Raw genomic sequence first — 13,873 nt, 5'->3', positions numbered from 1 at the left:
CCCACTCAGTTCCTATAATGTTACATGTATGTATGTTTTCAGGGCTGACCACTTGGACTGGACAGCCACTTGATCTGCTCTTCCCCGTGGACGACTACCTCTACCACTCCTAGCTTTTCTCAGTTGCTTGCAGTTCTTTGTATAGGGTTGAGGCCTCATGGGCTTTTTCCCATCCACTTTGGCACGCCCATTGGTGGTGTTCTTGTTGGACAGTCACCTTGGGGGAGAATTTATGGGTGTAGCTTCTGACATTGCTAAGAGATACAATCTCACTGCAAGCTCCCTGATCTGCCTCTTCCAGTCTTTCTGGCTNCTCTTCTGCAGTGCTCCCTAGCTAGCTCTCATGGTACTAGAAAGTTCCCATGCAAGCTTTCAAGGAGGGAAGCAAGCAAAGTCCTCCCCAACTGTGGTGCCTGTGAACCATGCCAAAGACCAGCATGGCATGATAACCCTACGGGTGAAGTAGAGCCATGTACAACTTGGGGTAACCAACAGCTCTCTGATTGGACTTAAGACCTGTTCCATAAGGAGGAAATGATCCCTGGTACTAGAACTCAAACTAATTACTCAGTATCAGTGAAGTCATAGTTATTGGAGGGGAATCTCCATTCAGAATACCTTTAAGAGGCTAGTCACAACTTCTTCTCTGGCTCATGACATCACAGAAGACCACAAGGGCTCAACATGTCATTGCTGCCTGTGAATTCATAAGATAGTACTCTCAAAGGATTTGTATTTGTGTGTATAGGGTGTCACGGTTGTGGACCTTTTGGAACCAACTCCTGGCACTACACTCTTCAATTATTTTAAGGTTCTTTACTAAAACCGTCATGGGCAAACAATAGTGTGTGCAGAACATAGCAGAGTGTGGACCCAAATGAGCATATGTATCCCTATGGAGCATATTTTCTACAAGAAATAATTCGATGATTAGATTAAGTGGCCTTCCTTACTTTGCTTCTGAGCGTCATTTGTGGAAACCAAGCTGGATGGATTGGTATTCACTGCCCTAATAAGTGTAACTGTTTTAATATCACAAAGTAATAGGCCATGAAAATGAAGAATACGAACGGGACACATTTTAAGTCAGCTGTTGCTTGTGAGTTGTTAAGTGATGTATATAATGAAAAAATGGTTTGACTAAAATGATTAAAGTCTATAGTTACTGAACATTTTTCCTACCTATGTTTTAAAAATAATTTAGGTCTTAACCCAGGAATGTATGAATTACACATAGTCTGACTCATGTAGGGTGAATGATCTAGCTATAGAGCAGTAGTTCTCGACCTTCCTAATGTTGTGAGCCTTTAATACAGGTCCTCATGTTGTGACCCCCCCCACACCATAAAATTATTTCATTCCTACGTCATAACTGTAATCTTACTAGTGGTATCAATCATAATGTAAAAATCTGATATAGGATATCTGATACGTGACCCACAGGAAAGGGTCATTCAACACGCCCCTCCCAAGGGGGGTGAGAACTGTTGTTTTAGAGGAAGGCAGACATTGATATGTGTGGGCATCTGTAGAGGAGAATTGTGATCACACATGAGAGATGATGTAACCCCCTTCCCCCATGGTTCTGCTTTCTGTGGCCTCAGGCAGCCGCAGTGAACTTTCAATATTAAATTTAAATATAGACTTTAAATACCAAGAAACATTACATGGAAGTCCCAGAGGTAAACGGTTTGTAGCTTCTTCACTGGCCCTTGAAGGAGGAGGATGAAGTGGCTGCCATTCTGCCATATCCTGCCAGAGCATCAGTCTGTGTTTCCTGTCCATTAATCTCTTCCTAGTCATGTCCCTCTGCGGATCGCTGTCTGAAGCATCATCAGGCATAGAGTTAAGTGTCTTGTCTTTTCCTGAAAAAATGGCCCCAGTTTGGAGAAGACAAAGAAAAGCTGAAAAATGTTTCCTTTTAGTGAGAGGGTGTTAAGTTCTCTGTTTACTAAAGCAATAAAAAAGTTATCCACTACAGTAGATGTGGTGGTGGTGATGTTAGGCATCTTTTTGTTAACTGTGACAAATACCTGGGGAAACAGAAGCTTTATCTGGTCTCAAAGTTGCAGAGATTTCAGTCCATGGTCACTAGACCTCATCACTACAGGCCTATGGTACGGGCAACATCTTGGCAGAATCCTGGCAGAAGTATNTCANAGGAAAGCTGTTCGATTCATGGTGGAGTGATGGGAGAGAGGAAGAGGAGAAGGAGGAGAAGAAAGGGAGAGGGGAGGGAAGGAGGAAGGGAAGGAGAATATGATTGGGAGAAAGAGGGGACCAGCAACAACATATTTACCCTTCAAAGTCACACCTCAAATGACCTGCTATTGCCNACCCATCTCTAAATAGCCCATTAAGCTATGATTCATCAATGAATAAATCTACTGATTAGACCCAAGTCTTTATGGCCCAGTCATTTCTCAGTAGTGACACCAACTTGAAACCAAGCCTTTTACATTTTACACATGCATCTTTTTAAAGAATACTTCATATCTCAACCCTGATTACATTAGTAATCTGTTCTGGTACCTAACTTATAAGTTAAACTATATTGTAATGTATGTATGAATATGGAAAAATCATAGCATAATACAATATTTGTTTTATTTGTGGTTTCAGGAACCCACTGGGAACTTGGAGTACTTTGTTAAACAAGAACATTTCTCTATCTTATTTACCCAAGAGAGCCCCTGTGGGCAGGTGCGATTGAAAGTGCTGAGATGGTAAATATGTACTTGTTTGTGTTGCTGGGGAAGGCATTTCAGGTCTAACTGCCCTTTTGAGCCGACTTAGAGGTCAGAGGAGAGTGAATATGTAAAAGGAACATTGAGTTCAAATACCCAAGATTGGAAAATCGAGTTTTAGAGTAAATTGGGCAAAGAAACAGAAAGCCAGGTATGTCCTAGGGAGGAGCTCTAAAGTCACCTGCAGACACGAGCAAGTTCTAAGATATGCCTCCTGCAGTCGTCTTGTTTGAGAGGAGTGGAGCAAGGTGTGGGCAACCGCATCTTTGAGGCTTCCCAGTTGATTTTCATATGCAGCCCCCAGTGAGAACGCTTCCTTCTCTGATCTGAATCTTCATCTTTATGCTTTCAAAGTTTTCTTCTCTGTGTGGTTTTTGTTTTGTTTTGTTTTCTGTCAACTGCTTTGAAGGTCTGCAAACAAGTCAGCAACACTAAGTCACTAGGCGTTGCGTAACCTGTTATGGACTACTGGGATCCACTTGAAGTTTGCTGGCGACTTGAGCTCTGATTTTACAGGACTCCTTCTGTTGGAGGTTCCTATGTAAATCTTGCAAGTCCCCCACTTTATGCAGCCAGTCTTCCTGCAAGGAGACGCTAGATTTGGCGCTGTGCACTATAGTCTTAAGGTTGTGAAGCAGTGGCCACGTGTTGCTGAGGACCGGCGAAGCCTAGGTAGGCAGCCCAGGGAGCGAAGCTATAAGTCCAGGGATGGTTAATGGAGGCTTTGGCAATGGCAGCTTGGATTTCTTTGAAGGACAGAGTTAAATCAATCTTCTCAGTCTGTCTCTGGCTAGCTGTCCTCAAGCTTGAAGATCATCATGTGTGTTTAATAAAATGGCACTGGCTTCCTAGCGGCCGCCATTTTATGCTCATCTCCCGGCTCTCCTTTTCCCCCACTTTTGGTGTTTAATGCACTCTCTGTTTCCACTCCACATGAACCCTCAGCTTATGAGCTCTCTGTACAGAGAAGACAGGCTAGGGATCGGGCCAGATTCCCTTGGTATCTGTTATTTTCTTCCTCCTTCCCGAAACCAGCTCCATTCCCAAGTCCAATTTTCTGTTCTATTTAAGTATTGAAGCAATTCAAATATCTCTTGCAAAGTACCCATGTTATGCATTCAGAAATAACATGAATTGTAACTAGATATATACCTTTTGTATTTGGTATAGAGGATTTATATATGTTGGAAATAACATTTGGAGGTAATAAATGCTAAGGTTTTCACAGAACAGGGTCAGTACATAATCTTATTTACTAAGCAAAACTGTTAGTGCTTCTGTAGAATAGATGTTACATTCTGATTGGCCAAAATGACTAATTTTCCTAAAGCTTTTATCAAATAATTAAAGATGTTTGATAGTTGTAATTCAAAAGAAAGGTATTTCTTGAGTTAAACAAGATGGCACAGCAGGTTAGTGGTGCTTGCTGCCAAGCTTGACAGTGACCTGCGTTTGAGCTCCAGAATCTCTGTGGTGGGTGGACAGGCCTGACACCCAAGTTGTTTTCAGACTTCCACATGCTCACTGTGGCAGGTACCTTCCTGCACACACAATAAATAAATAAATAAATAAATAAATAAATAAATAAATAAATAAATGTAGATAAGAGATTTGTCAGAGTCTTCATTTATAGGAATTGGAAGGTATCTGAATCAGCGTCAGTGCACTTACTCTTACGATAAGGTACTAAAATTTAAAAGTATATTCACTTTTATTAGACTAGTGAAAAATTTGATCCAGCATTTCTATCTTTGTAACCAACGAACGATAAAGTTATAAAAGCTATATAAGAATACGAAGGAATCAGCATGCAAGGTGAGTAGCTCGGTGAGTGGGAGGCACTTGCTCCCAAGCTTGCTGATGTGCTGTGGCTCTAGGCCCCTGTGGTGGAGGGAGGGAACCAGCTTCCCTGAGTAGTCTTCTGACCTCCGCATGTGCACCAGGGCCTGTGCACCCACTTAGGGAGACATAACTTACATACAAGGTCATTCTTAAAATTACCAAGGAAATAGAGCTATTTTCATAATCCTTAAGCCTTGCCTGTGGTATTTATTGCCTTCCTTGCTTTGTGAGACATTTTATTTTTCAAAGTTTCTGCCCTTTACTGTCTTTCCTATTAACGCATGTGAAGGCTGTTTAAAGAGTGCATCCGTATTCAGTGAGAGACATTAGAAATCATACCACTTTAAAGAAACAGACTTAAGTAAGAACTTTCACTTTTTCAGATTAAGAATGGGCACTTCATAAAACAAATTACCAACTCAGTTACATTTCTTGTTGGTGATGCTCTGAAGCATTTGGTTACAAATTAATAGTTGTGTGTATGTGTGTGTGTGTGTGTGTGTGTGTTCCCCTCTCACAAAGTTAAAAGAAGTAAAGCCATCATGGAGACATTTAAATGACACTGAGTAATAGCAATATTAAAGTCAACATTTTGAATCAAATAATAACTTGAATTAATAGTTTTAGAACCCTATAATTTTAGTGTTTCTAAAAAGGCAATTGCTTTAGAAGGCAATTAAGGTTCTGCAGTGCTTTTGAAAGACTTCTTATGCTGTATCAAAAAGATCTTTACTTTTATTATTTTATATTTTTAAGTTACGTCTTTCCACACATGATCATTTCCTTCTTAGGGCCAGTGCAAATGAAATTGCTTACTCAACACAAAATTATTTAGTCAGAAGTGTTTCAGGCTGACTGTTGGCTTGATGTCTAAATGGCTTGACATAGTCTTCTATTGTAGGTTTACTGACATCACACACACACACACACACACACCATTTCTAAAAAAACTTAGTGTGAAGTCTTTGTTCAAATTATTGTTTGGCTAATTTTGTTTTTAAACTTTAAACTCCCTCAGGTATGATTATAAAAATTCCTAAAAGTATCTCAACAGGTATTTGACATTTCCTGTTTCTGTGCTCTAGCCAAACAGCATATTTACAACCAGGGTTTTAAGACTGGAGGGGTGGAGGATTGGTTTTAAAAAGTTAATATCTTTTTGTGAGGCAGCCTTTTCTTCATCTGGTTTTGATTGTGGTAATGGTGATTATTCTCAAACCAGAAAGGGTAATGTAGAGTGATTTTTAAGACCCATTCTAGTTCCAAATATCAGTAACTTTTAAATAGTCATGTCTTAAGCTTTTATAAAAACTTCCAAGTACAAAGCCTAAATTTGTTGTAAGGAAATTTAATGAAGTAGTTTTCTTTGAATTTTAATAAGGAAAGGTTCAATAATAACATTTCTTTAGGGGGAAAAACTAGTTAGATTACTAAATGGCCAAAGAACTATAGTCAATACAGTAAGACTGGAGGGAATATGGAGGAGCGAAAGGAATATTGCCAGCCAATCATTAGTAAAATCAGTTATTCTAGTACAAGTTTGAGATTCAAGAAACTAGATGTTTGTAAACAAATCTGGGATTATTTGAAGGCTTTCTTCAATTTTAATTAAAAATTAAAACCGTCACATGGATCTCTGGTAATTTTGTGAGGTAGAGAAACATCTACTGTCTGAAATAAGCTTCTTTAAACATTACTATTATTTATGTGTATGCACCTATGTGAGTGTATGCTACATGCATGCATGCAGGTACCCACAGAGGACCAGGAGAGGCTGTCGGTATCCCCAGAATTAAACATGTTTCTGAGCTGTGTGTGCAGGGATCCAAACTTGGATCTTCTAAAAGAACTATAATCTCTTAACTGCTGAGCCATGTGTCCTCTTTGAAGCTCCTATTGTATTTAAATTTTGATCCTAGCTTCTCTTGCCTCTTTCATGTAACCGTTCTCTCACAATTTCACATAATAGTCTCTTGGCGTTGTTAACAGTAAAAGGCACAGTGATAGTCTGTAAAGCAAACAGTCTCACCCAAATTGACATAGCTGCATTAAGTGTAGGGAAGAGGTGACCAACTTAAGATATTTAGGAATTAAAATGGGGAAAGATGTAACTGTGGTGGTTGAAGGAGTACGAGAGTAGCTATGATGTCTTCCAAATTTTTTTTCTTTTCTGGTTTGTGGAAAGAGGTAAATGGAAGTCTTTTTTTTCTTTCTGTTCTTAAATCAGAAAAATTTATGTAACTGGAATAAATACCTTTGTGAGCCACTGTTGAATAGTTTTAAATGTATTACCTATATACAGAAAAAAGTCAAATCACACATGCCTTCCTTCTCCCTCCCTCTTTTTTTCCCTTCTAGTTGTGTTATTTTCTCCAGACTGACAGAAAGAATACCTGACGGAACAATTTATAGGAGGAAAAATTTAATTCGGCCCACAGATTCAGGGAGATGCTAGTCCATCATAGCAGGGAAAGCATGGCTGTTGGTGTGTGAGGTAGGGACTTGTCCACAGGTTTGCCCTTAAGAAAGGTAGAAAGCTCAACCTGCCTCCCTTCCAAAGTCCAGGCCTGGTGATGTACTGCAATCAGCCAGGTCTACCTACGAGAAGCTCTACAGCCTTCAGAGAAGTGACACAGGCTGAAGACCAACAGTTAAACATGGAACATTTCAGATTCAAACCATAAGACTGAAATCTTTATAGCTGTGTTTTCTTTTTTTTTTTTTCTTCTCCTTTTATTCAATGTGTGTGTGTGTGTGTGTGTGTGTACATACACATAATATATCTTGGTTATGATATCCCTTCCCAGTTCCTCCCTTCCTCCCTTCTCATCTGGAGCCATTCTTTTTCTGTTTCTCATTAGAAAACAAACAGGCTTCTAAGGAATAATAATAAAGTAATATAAACCTTTGGAACTGGACTGAAGAAACAGGAAAAGAGCCCAAGAGAAAGCTCAAGAATCAAAGACACACTCATTTACACATCGGATAATCCCACCAAAAAAATGCTAAACTGAAGCCATAATGTATGCTCAAAGGACCTAGTGCAAACCTGTGTAGGTTCTGTGCTTGCTGTATTTCTAATAGGCCACACTAGTGAGATGAAATTCATGATTAGGACAGACTCATAGAAACTACCCAAGAATTACTGGGCTTGGGATAAAAGGTGGAGGAAACCAAACAAAAAATACAGGATCAGATTTTATTCTTGTGATTTAGGATTTTGTACATGTTCCTTGATCTTGTTCATGTACTTAGTGTTGTTATTTAGTTGTTATTTAGAATAACAGAGGCAGATATAGTAGATGTAATTCCTAAGGAACTGAGACAGTTTAATTATTGCCCAGGGTGTTAATGTTGTGATACTCAAAATGCTGGAGGTGCTATTTACCATGAGTGAATTTTTGTGCTGATGAGTTTTTTGTCAACTTGACACAAACTAGGGCCATCTTGGAAGAGGAACTTCACCTGAGAAGATGTCTCTGCCATTTTGTCCTACATGTATGCAAGCCTCTGAGTCATGTCCTTGAACAATGATGGATGTGGGAGGGCCCAGCCTACTGTGGGTGGTGCCACTCGCGGGCCCTTTGCTGATGGCTTTGTTGAAGAGGCCAGCTATAGAAAGTCTCACGTTCTCTTTTGTCTTATAGATTGAGAAGTAACTTTATCCAGAGGTCTACAGAGGGGAGGAGTATCTGTTACTGCTTACATTAAGGAGTACATGTTACATCGTCGTCCTAGCCTTTGTGTACTTGGCTAAGAGGACAATGGCTATGCCTCACCAGTTTTCCCTTATAATGAGTCAGCAGTCTGGCCTGTTTGTTATCCACCCATTTTTCATTCCATAATTTTAATAGTAGTTAGTGATCTTTTACTAAGTTGCAATGAAGTTTTGCAAAATGATCATTTCTAATTCTGTCATTTTTTGTACTTACACAAATATAATTGTAAAGAATATTATCTATTTTTCTGGCTAGTATTTGTTGTAAATGGACATGGTTTTATTGTTGTTTTTCCTAATTCAGTGTTACTCGTTTCAGGAAGACTCTGAGAGCTTTGACATGCTTCTAGCATTAAAAATAAATGTAACTTTCCTGGTGGTTTGCCTGTCACAGATTCGAAATCAACCATTTCTTCAAGAAGCTATGATAGCTTTTATAATGGTGAAGAATGGATAGTGTTTGAATTCAGTTAAGAAGCAGAAGTCAAACTGGGCGTGGTGGCACACGCCTTTAATCCCAGCACTCGGGAGGCAGAGGCAGGTGGATTTCTGAGTTCGAGGCCAGCCTGATCTACAAAGTGGGTTCCAGGGAAGCCCGGGCTAAAAAAAAAAACCCTTGTCTTGAAAAAAAAAAAAAAAAAAAAAAAAAAAGAAGTAGTAGATGTCAAGTAGTGAGTGAGTTCAAAATCTGGTGCAGTTATAAAAACATCAAATGTTTGGTCGTTTACAAAATTCTAAGCAGACCCTGAGAAGCTTGTCCGGTGGGTTAAGAATTAGGAATGTTTGCTGTGCACGAGTGAGGGCCAGAGTTTGAATCCTCAGAGTCCACAGCAAAAGCTATTTATGGCTGCCCTTACCTGTAATCCCAGCCTCCATGTGAGAAACCCTGCCTTAATAAGGTGGGGGAGTGACAGAGGAGAACACCTAGTGACCTTGGCTTCCAGACATGCACAAGTGCATTCCCACACTCTCATGTATACCCCACATACACCAAAGAAAGGTCATTTCAAAATATCAAGTCTAAAATTAGGAGCTAGTTAAAACTGTAGACCTTATGGTCATTCTTCATTATACAGTTTCTCCATTAGAAGGTTGTGTGTAAATGTGACATGTGACAAATGTGAAGAAACTGAGTGGATTTGAATGTCCCCCTCCCCCAACTATATCTTTGATACTTCTCATACAAGACTTTACTGTGTAGCTGAGGCTGGCTTGGAATGAACCTCTATTTCTGCTTTAGTGCTGGGATCACAGGTGTGTGCTACCACTCCCGGAAAAGTAATTTTATTTTAAAACAAATGTGTTAACCTGTAAAGTATGTCAGTCAGGATTACAGCAGTTGTGTAAACCTAAGCAGGAGTTCAGGGGCATATTCATATCAGGGGATAGTTGGTGTCATTAAAATGTAATGTAAGGGCTGGGGATGATCAAAGTGGCGTTCCCTTGGAGACTAAATGTTCAGGATCTAAAGAAGAAGGAACAAATGAAAAAGGATATTGTGGCTGTTTGGGGGAGGATTATTTTTAATGTTTTCTTGGGATTATATTATAATCCATCACTTCCACTTCTAATCCTCCCCTTCCCAGCTCACTGTCAAATTCATGTTCTCCTTTTCTTTGGTGATGGTGGTGGTGGTGATGTGTGTTCCTAAATACATAACTACAACCTACAGTCTGTCTAATGTCACTTGTACTCACATGTGTTCAAGGCTACTTGGCACTGCGGACGGAGCATTTTCCCTGGGGACACTGTTCTCCAGCTGTCAGCACTCCTTAGTTGTCTGTAGCTCTTTATTTAGTGTTGAGGTCTCATGGGCTTTCCCCTTCCATGTTAGCATGTCTATTGATGTTCTTGTTCAGGTCTTATTTAGCTGTGTTTGTGAGGATTCATGGATGTAGTCTCTGACATTATGAAGAGACATGGTCTCACATCAGACCTCCTATTCCTTTGCTTTACAGTCTTTGTGCCCTCTTTTCTGGAATGATCCCTGAACCCTAGGCAGATATATCATTTGGGGCTGGACACAGTCATTTGCTGTGTGTATTTGATCAGTTGGGGGATTTCTGTAATAGTCTCCATTTGTTGAAAAACAGTTTCTATGATAAGGAGAACTTATCTGTGGGTACATGTATAAACATTTAGAATGTAGTTAGGGGTTGGCTATGCTGGTTCAGTACAGTGGTGGCTACAGGTTCTCCTCCACGATCCATGGCTTCACTAGCACTGGATAGTTGGCTCATTTTTCTGTACCAAGCATGATTTCCCTCCTGTTCAGCAGGCCTTAAGTCCAATTCTAGTGTTTTGGCTTACCATCAGCCTGCATGCTTAGGGCTCTGGTGTCAGACTGGTCATCATTGCGGGTCACAGGCACCGTAGCTGGGGAGGACTATTGGTTGCCCTTTCCTTTGAAAGCTTGTGTGACACCTTCTGATACTACGAAATATATTCCTCAGGCAGGAGATGAATGTTCTCAGATCACAGCCAGTACAAGTCATCTGCTCCACGTGCCCTAAGTGCATAGTGTCTTCTTGTCTAGTGTGAATGTTCATTCTAGACTAAAGGCAATAGGAATAGAAGATCAGTTTTAGAATTATTTTAGGAGCTAAATAAGCAGAATTTAGTGCATGTATAGAGAAGAAATTTTAGGGTGATTCCTCTACTTTTCCTTCTTTAGGCCAGTTCGATTTTAGATTCAGAGTCAGTTACACATAGAATTAGAAGGTGTAAAGGATAGTTTTAACAGTGGAGATATATTTGGAAACCAAGAGTATATTGCTGAACTATTAACTGAAGGATATACTAAAAGTAGAGGATGAGTCAGGGATGCAGTTTCTAATTCAGGTATCCCATAAATTAGCATTCAAGAGCACAAAGAAAAAGATTTTGGAGACAGCTTCCTAGAAGTACTAACTAAATGTTTGGTTGTATAAAGCTAAGTAATTGATTGGTCCTTTGCTTGAATAATTGCCTTAGAGCTTCTGTACTGTCAATATTGTTTTAGCAATAGATATTTATTTTTGAAAGTGTGTATATACATATATGCAGTGTGTACACAGGTGTGCAGAGGCCAGAGTTGAATGTCAGCAGTCTTTCTCTGTTCTTCTTAACTCCATCCCCACTCACTGAACCAGGAACTCACCATTACAGGCATCTGCCATTGCAGGTGCTGAGTCCAAACGTAGTTCTTTATGCATGCACACTTTATTGAGCAATCTCTTCTCTCCAACCCCTTAATAGACAATTTCCCTCTATAAGAATGCTTAGAGATACTTACATGGGTGTTTTTCTGGTTCTAAGTAAAGCTGAACTCTATCTAAGCCTGTCCTTTACAGCCAAAAGGAAAAAGAACAAAAATTAAAGTAAAAACAGCATACTCTCTCCATCCCCCTGTACATATTTAGGTTTTTCCTTCTATCAGAAGTCAAGTGGGACTTCCCGGTGCACATCTGTCATTTCAGCACCTGGGATATGGAGCAGGAAGATGAAGAATGCAAGGCCACACTCTCCAACACGATGGCTTTCACAGCACTCTTGATCTGGATGAGATCCACTCTCAAAAAACTTCTAAGTTTTGTATTGCTTTCTGTTTGCTAAATATTAGCGGTAGCTTATAATTTGACTATGTTTCTTTTTAGTCCTTTGAAGATTTCATACAGTATACTTTGATCATATTCATCCTTTCCACCAAATTCTTCTCAGATTTACCTTCTTCCCATTTAACCTACCCAACTTTGTGTCTTTTTCCCACTCCCATCAAGTCCAGTATGTGCTTCCTATATATTCTGAATGTTTGACCTTCCCCTGGAGCATGGCTCCCTAGGCTCTTAAGAAAACTGACTCTTACTCTCAAAGCAGCAATCAGTTGCCAAAAGCTCCTCAGCTAGGCCTAGGGACCCATGTCCACATCCCGTCTGGATGTTGGATTTGGCCAGGTTGAGTTTCCTTGAGGCTGGTGTGTACTGACAGAATCACGTGAATTCATTGTGCGCAGCTGCCCTGTTATGTATGGAGGAGGTGAGAACAAGAGAACAAATGTTGCAGATTTGCAGGGGAAGATTACAATTTTTCTTAGATAAATTGTTAGTGGTTTTGTTTTATTTTTGACTTGGGGGGTACATAATGGCAAGCTTATGTTTGTGGAAATAACCTATGAGAAATACTTAGACATCTCTTTCCATTTTCAGACTGGGCTGGCTTAGATGAAGATGAAGATGCACATGTCTGGGAGGATAATTGGGATGATGACAATGTAGAAGATGACTTCTCTAATCAGTTACGGTAGGTTTTCAGCCACATTTTTATTGTAGTTCAGTATTAATTTTAAACATGGAATATCCAGCTTCCATAGATAGTTGTCTTCTTAAAACTTTTGGGGTAATTTTTTCATTATGTAAAATCAGACATATTACCTTTGGATTTTCAAACAGGAATATTTCAGGAAATTGCATGCAACGTCTATTCCTTTTTAAAAAGGTAGTTAAATAGAAACATATTTACTATTTTTCATGAACTGCATCTTGTCAACATGTATTTTCAACCAGTGTTGAATAACTGAGCAAAAATTAGAATCATAGAACTAATTCGGGAATTCCATAAGTGATTCTCCTTGTTTGGAGATTGGAGTTATAGTAGTCTACTTTATTGTATGTAACACAAATTCACCTGCTTTGCCTGATCTGGACATCTCATATAAATGCTACTATAAAAGATATGTCCTTGTGTGTCTAGCTTCTTCCACTTAGCATAATCTTTCCCAAATTCAGAAATACCATAGTATATAGCAGTACTTTATTCTTTTTTTATAACTCAATAATTCTCTAATGTAGGATATGCCATATTTTATGTGCTTGCCAGTTTGGGGACATTTTTACTTTTTGTATGCTGTATATAATGTGCTGCTTTGAGCACAAGGGCATACATTTGAGCACCTATTTTCAGGTTTTGGGGAATTTGAAGTGACATTTCTGGGTTGTATGGTAATTCTCTGTTTTAACTTTTTTAAAGAACTGTCAGACTTGTCTATAGTCACTGAAAAGTTTTTCCAATAGCAATGATAAAACATGTTATTATTCATTTATTTTTTAAATCTTGTAAGTGAAGGCTATGAAGTTGTATCTCCTTGTAATTTCAGTTTTAATTTTTGTGTACTTCTTGACCATGTGTAACGTTTGGGAGAAGGGAAAGTCTGTTTATTCTTGGTATTAAAGCCTTGTCAAATAGCCTGCTAGGGTGTCTCTTACTTTGTTATGTCATCTTCACAATTTAAAATTTTGGTGATGAAGTTTATTCTTTTGTTACTTACACTTTTGGTATCAGAACTCATTACTAAATTGATAGTGAAGATTTATCCCTCTGTCTTTCTGGAAGAATTATATAACTGAGATCTTACTATTAGGCCTTCAATTCATTTTGGATGAATTTTGGCATATGATTTTGTTGGTAAGAGTGTAGCTCACTCTCACATCGGAGCTCTCAGGTCTCCCAGCACCGCTGGTGAACAGGAACTGCTTTATGTCTGTCTATATATATATATATATATATATATATATATATATATATATATATA

At 39.1% G+C, this 13,873-nt stretch overlaps 1 protein-coding gene across 1 annotated transcript in view; it reads left to right on the top strand.

Annotated features, from left to right (window-relative positions):
• The window catches only part of Sem1 (SEM1 26S proteasome complex subunit), a 25,356-nt gene that overhangs the window by 10,522 nt on the left and 961 nt on the right, over positions 1-13,873 (top strand). Inside the window, exon 2 of the mRNA XM_021165451.2 lies at positions 12,492-12,585. Within this exon, the coding sequence (XP_021021110.1) occupies positions 12,492-12,585 (94 nt within the window). The remainder of the gene's footprint in view (positions 1-12,491; positions 12,586-13,873) is intronic.

The sequence above is a fragment of the Mus caroli genome, chromosome 6 (genome assembly GCF_900094665.2).
Source record: "Mus caroli chromosome 6, CAROLI_EIJ_v1.1, whole genome shotgun sequence".
In the NCBI taxonomy this organism is placed as follows: Eukaryota; Metazoa; Chordata; class Mammalia; order Rodentia; family Muridae; genus Mus; species Mus caroli.
Note: the sequence above shows the minus strand (reverse complement) of the source record. Positions and strands in the feature narration are given on the sequence as shown.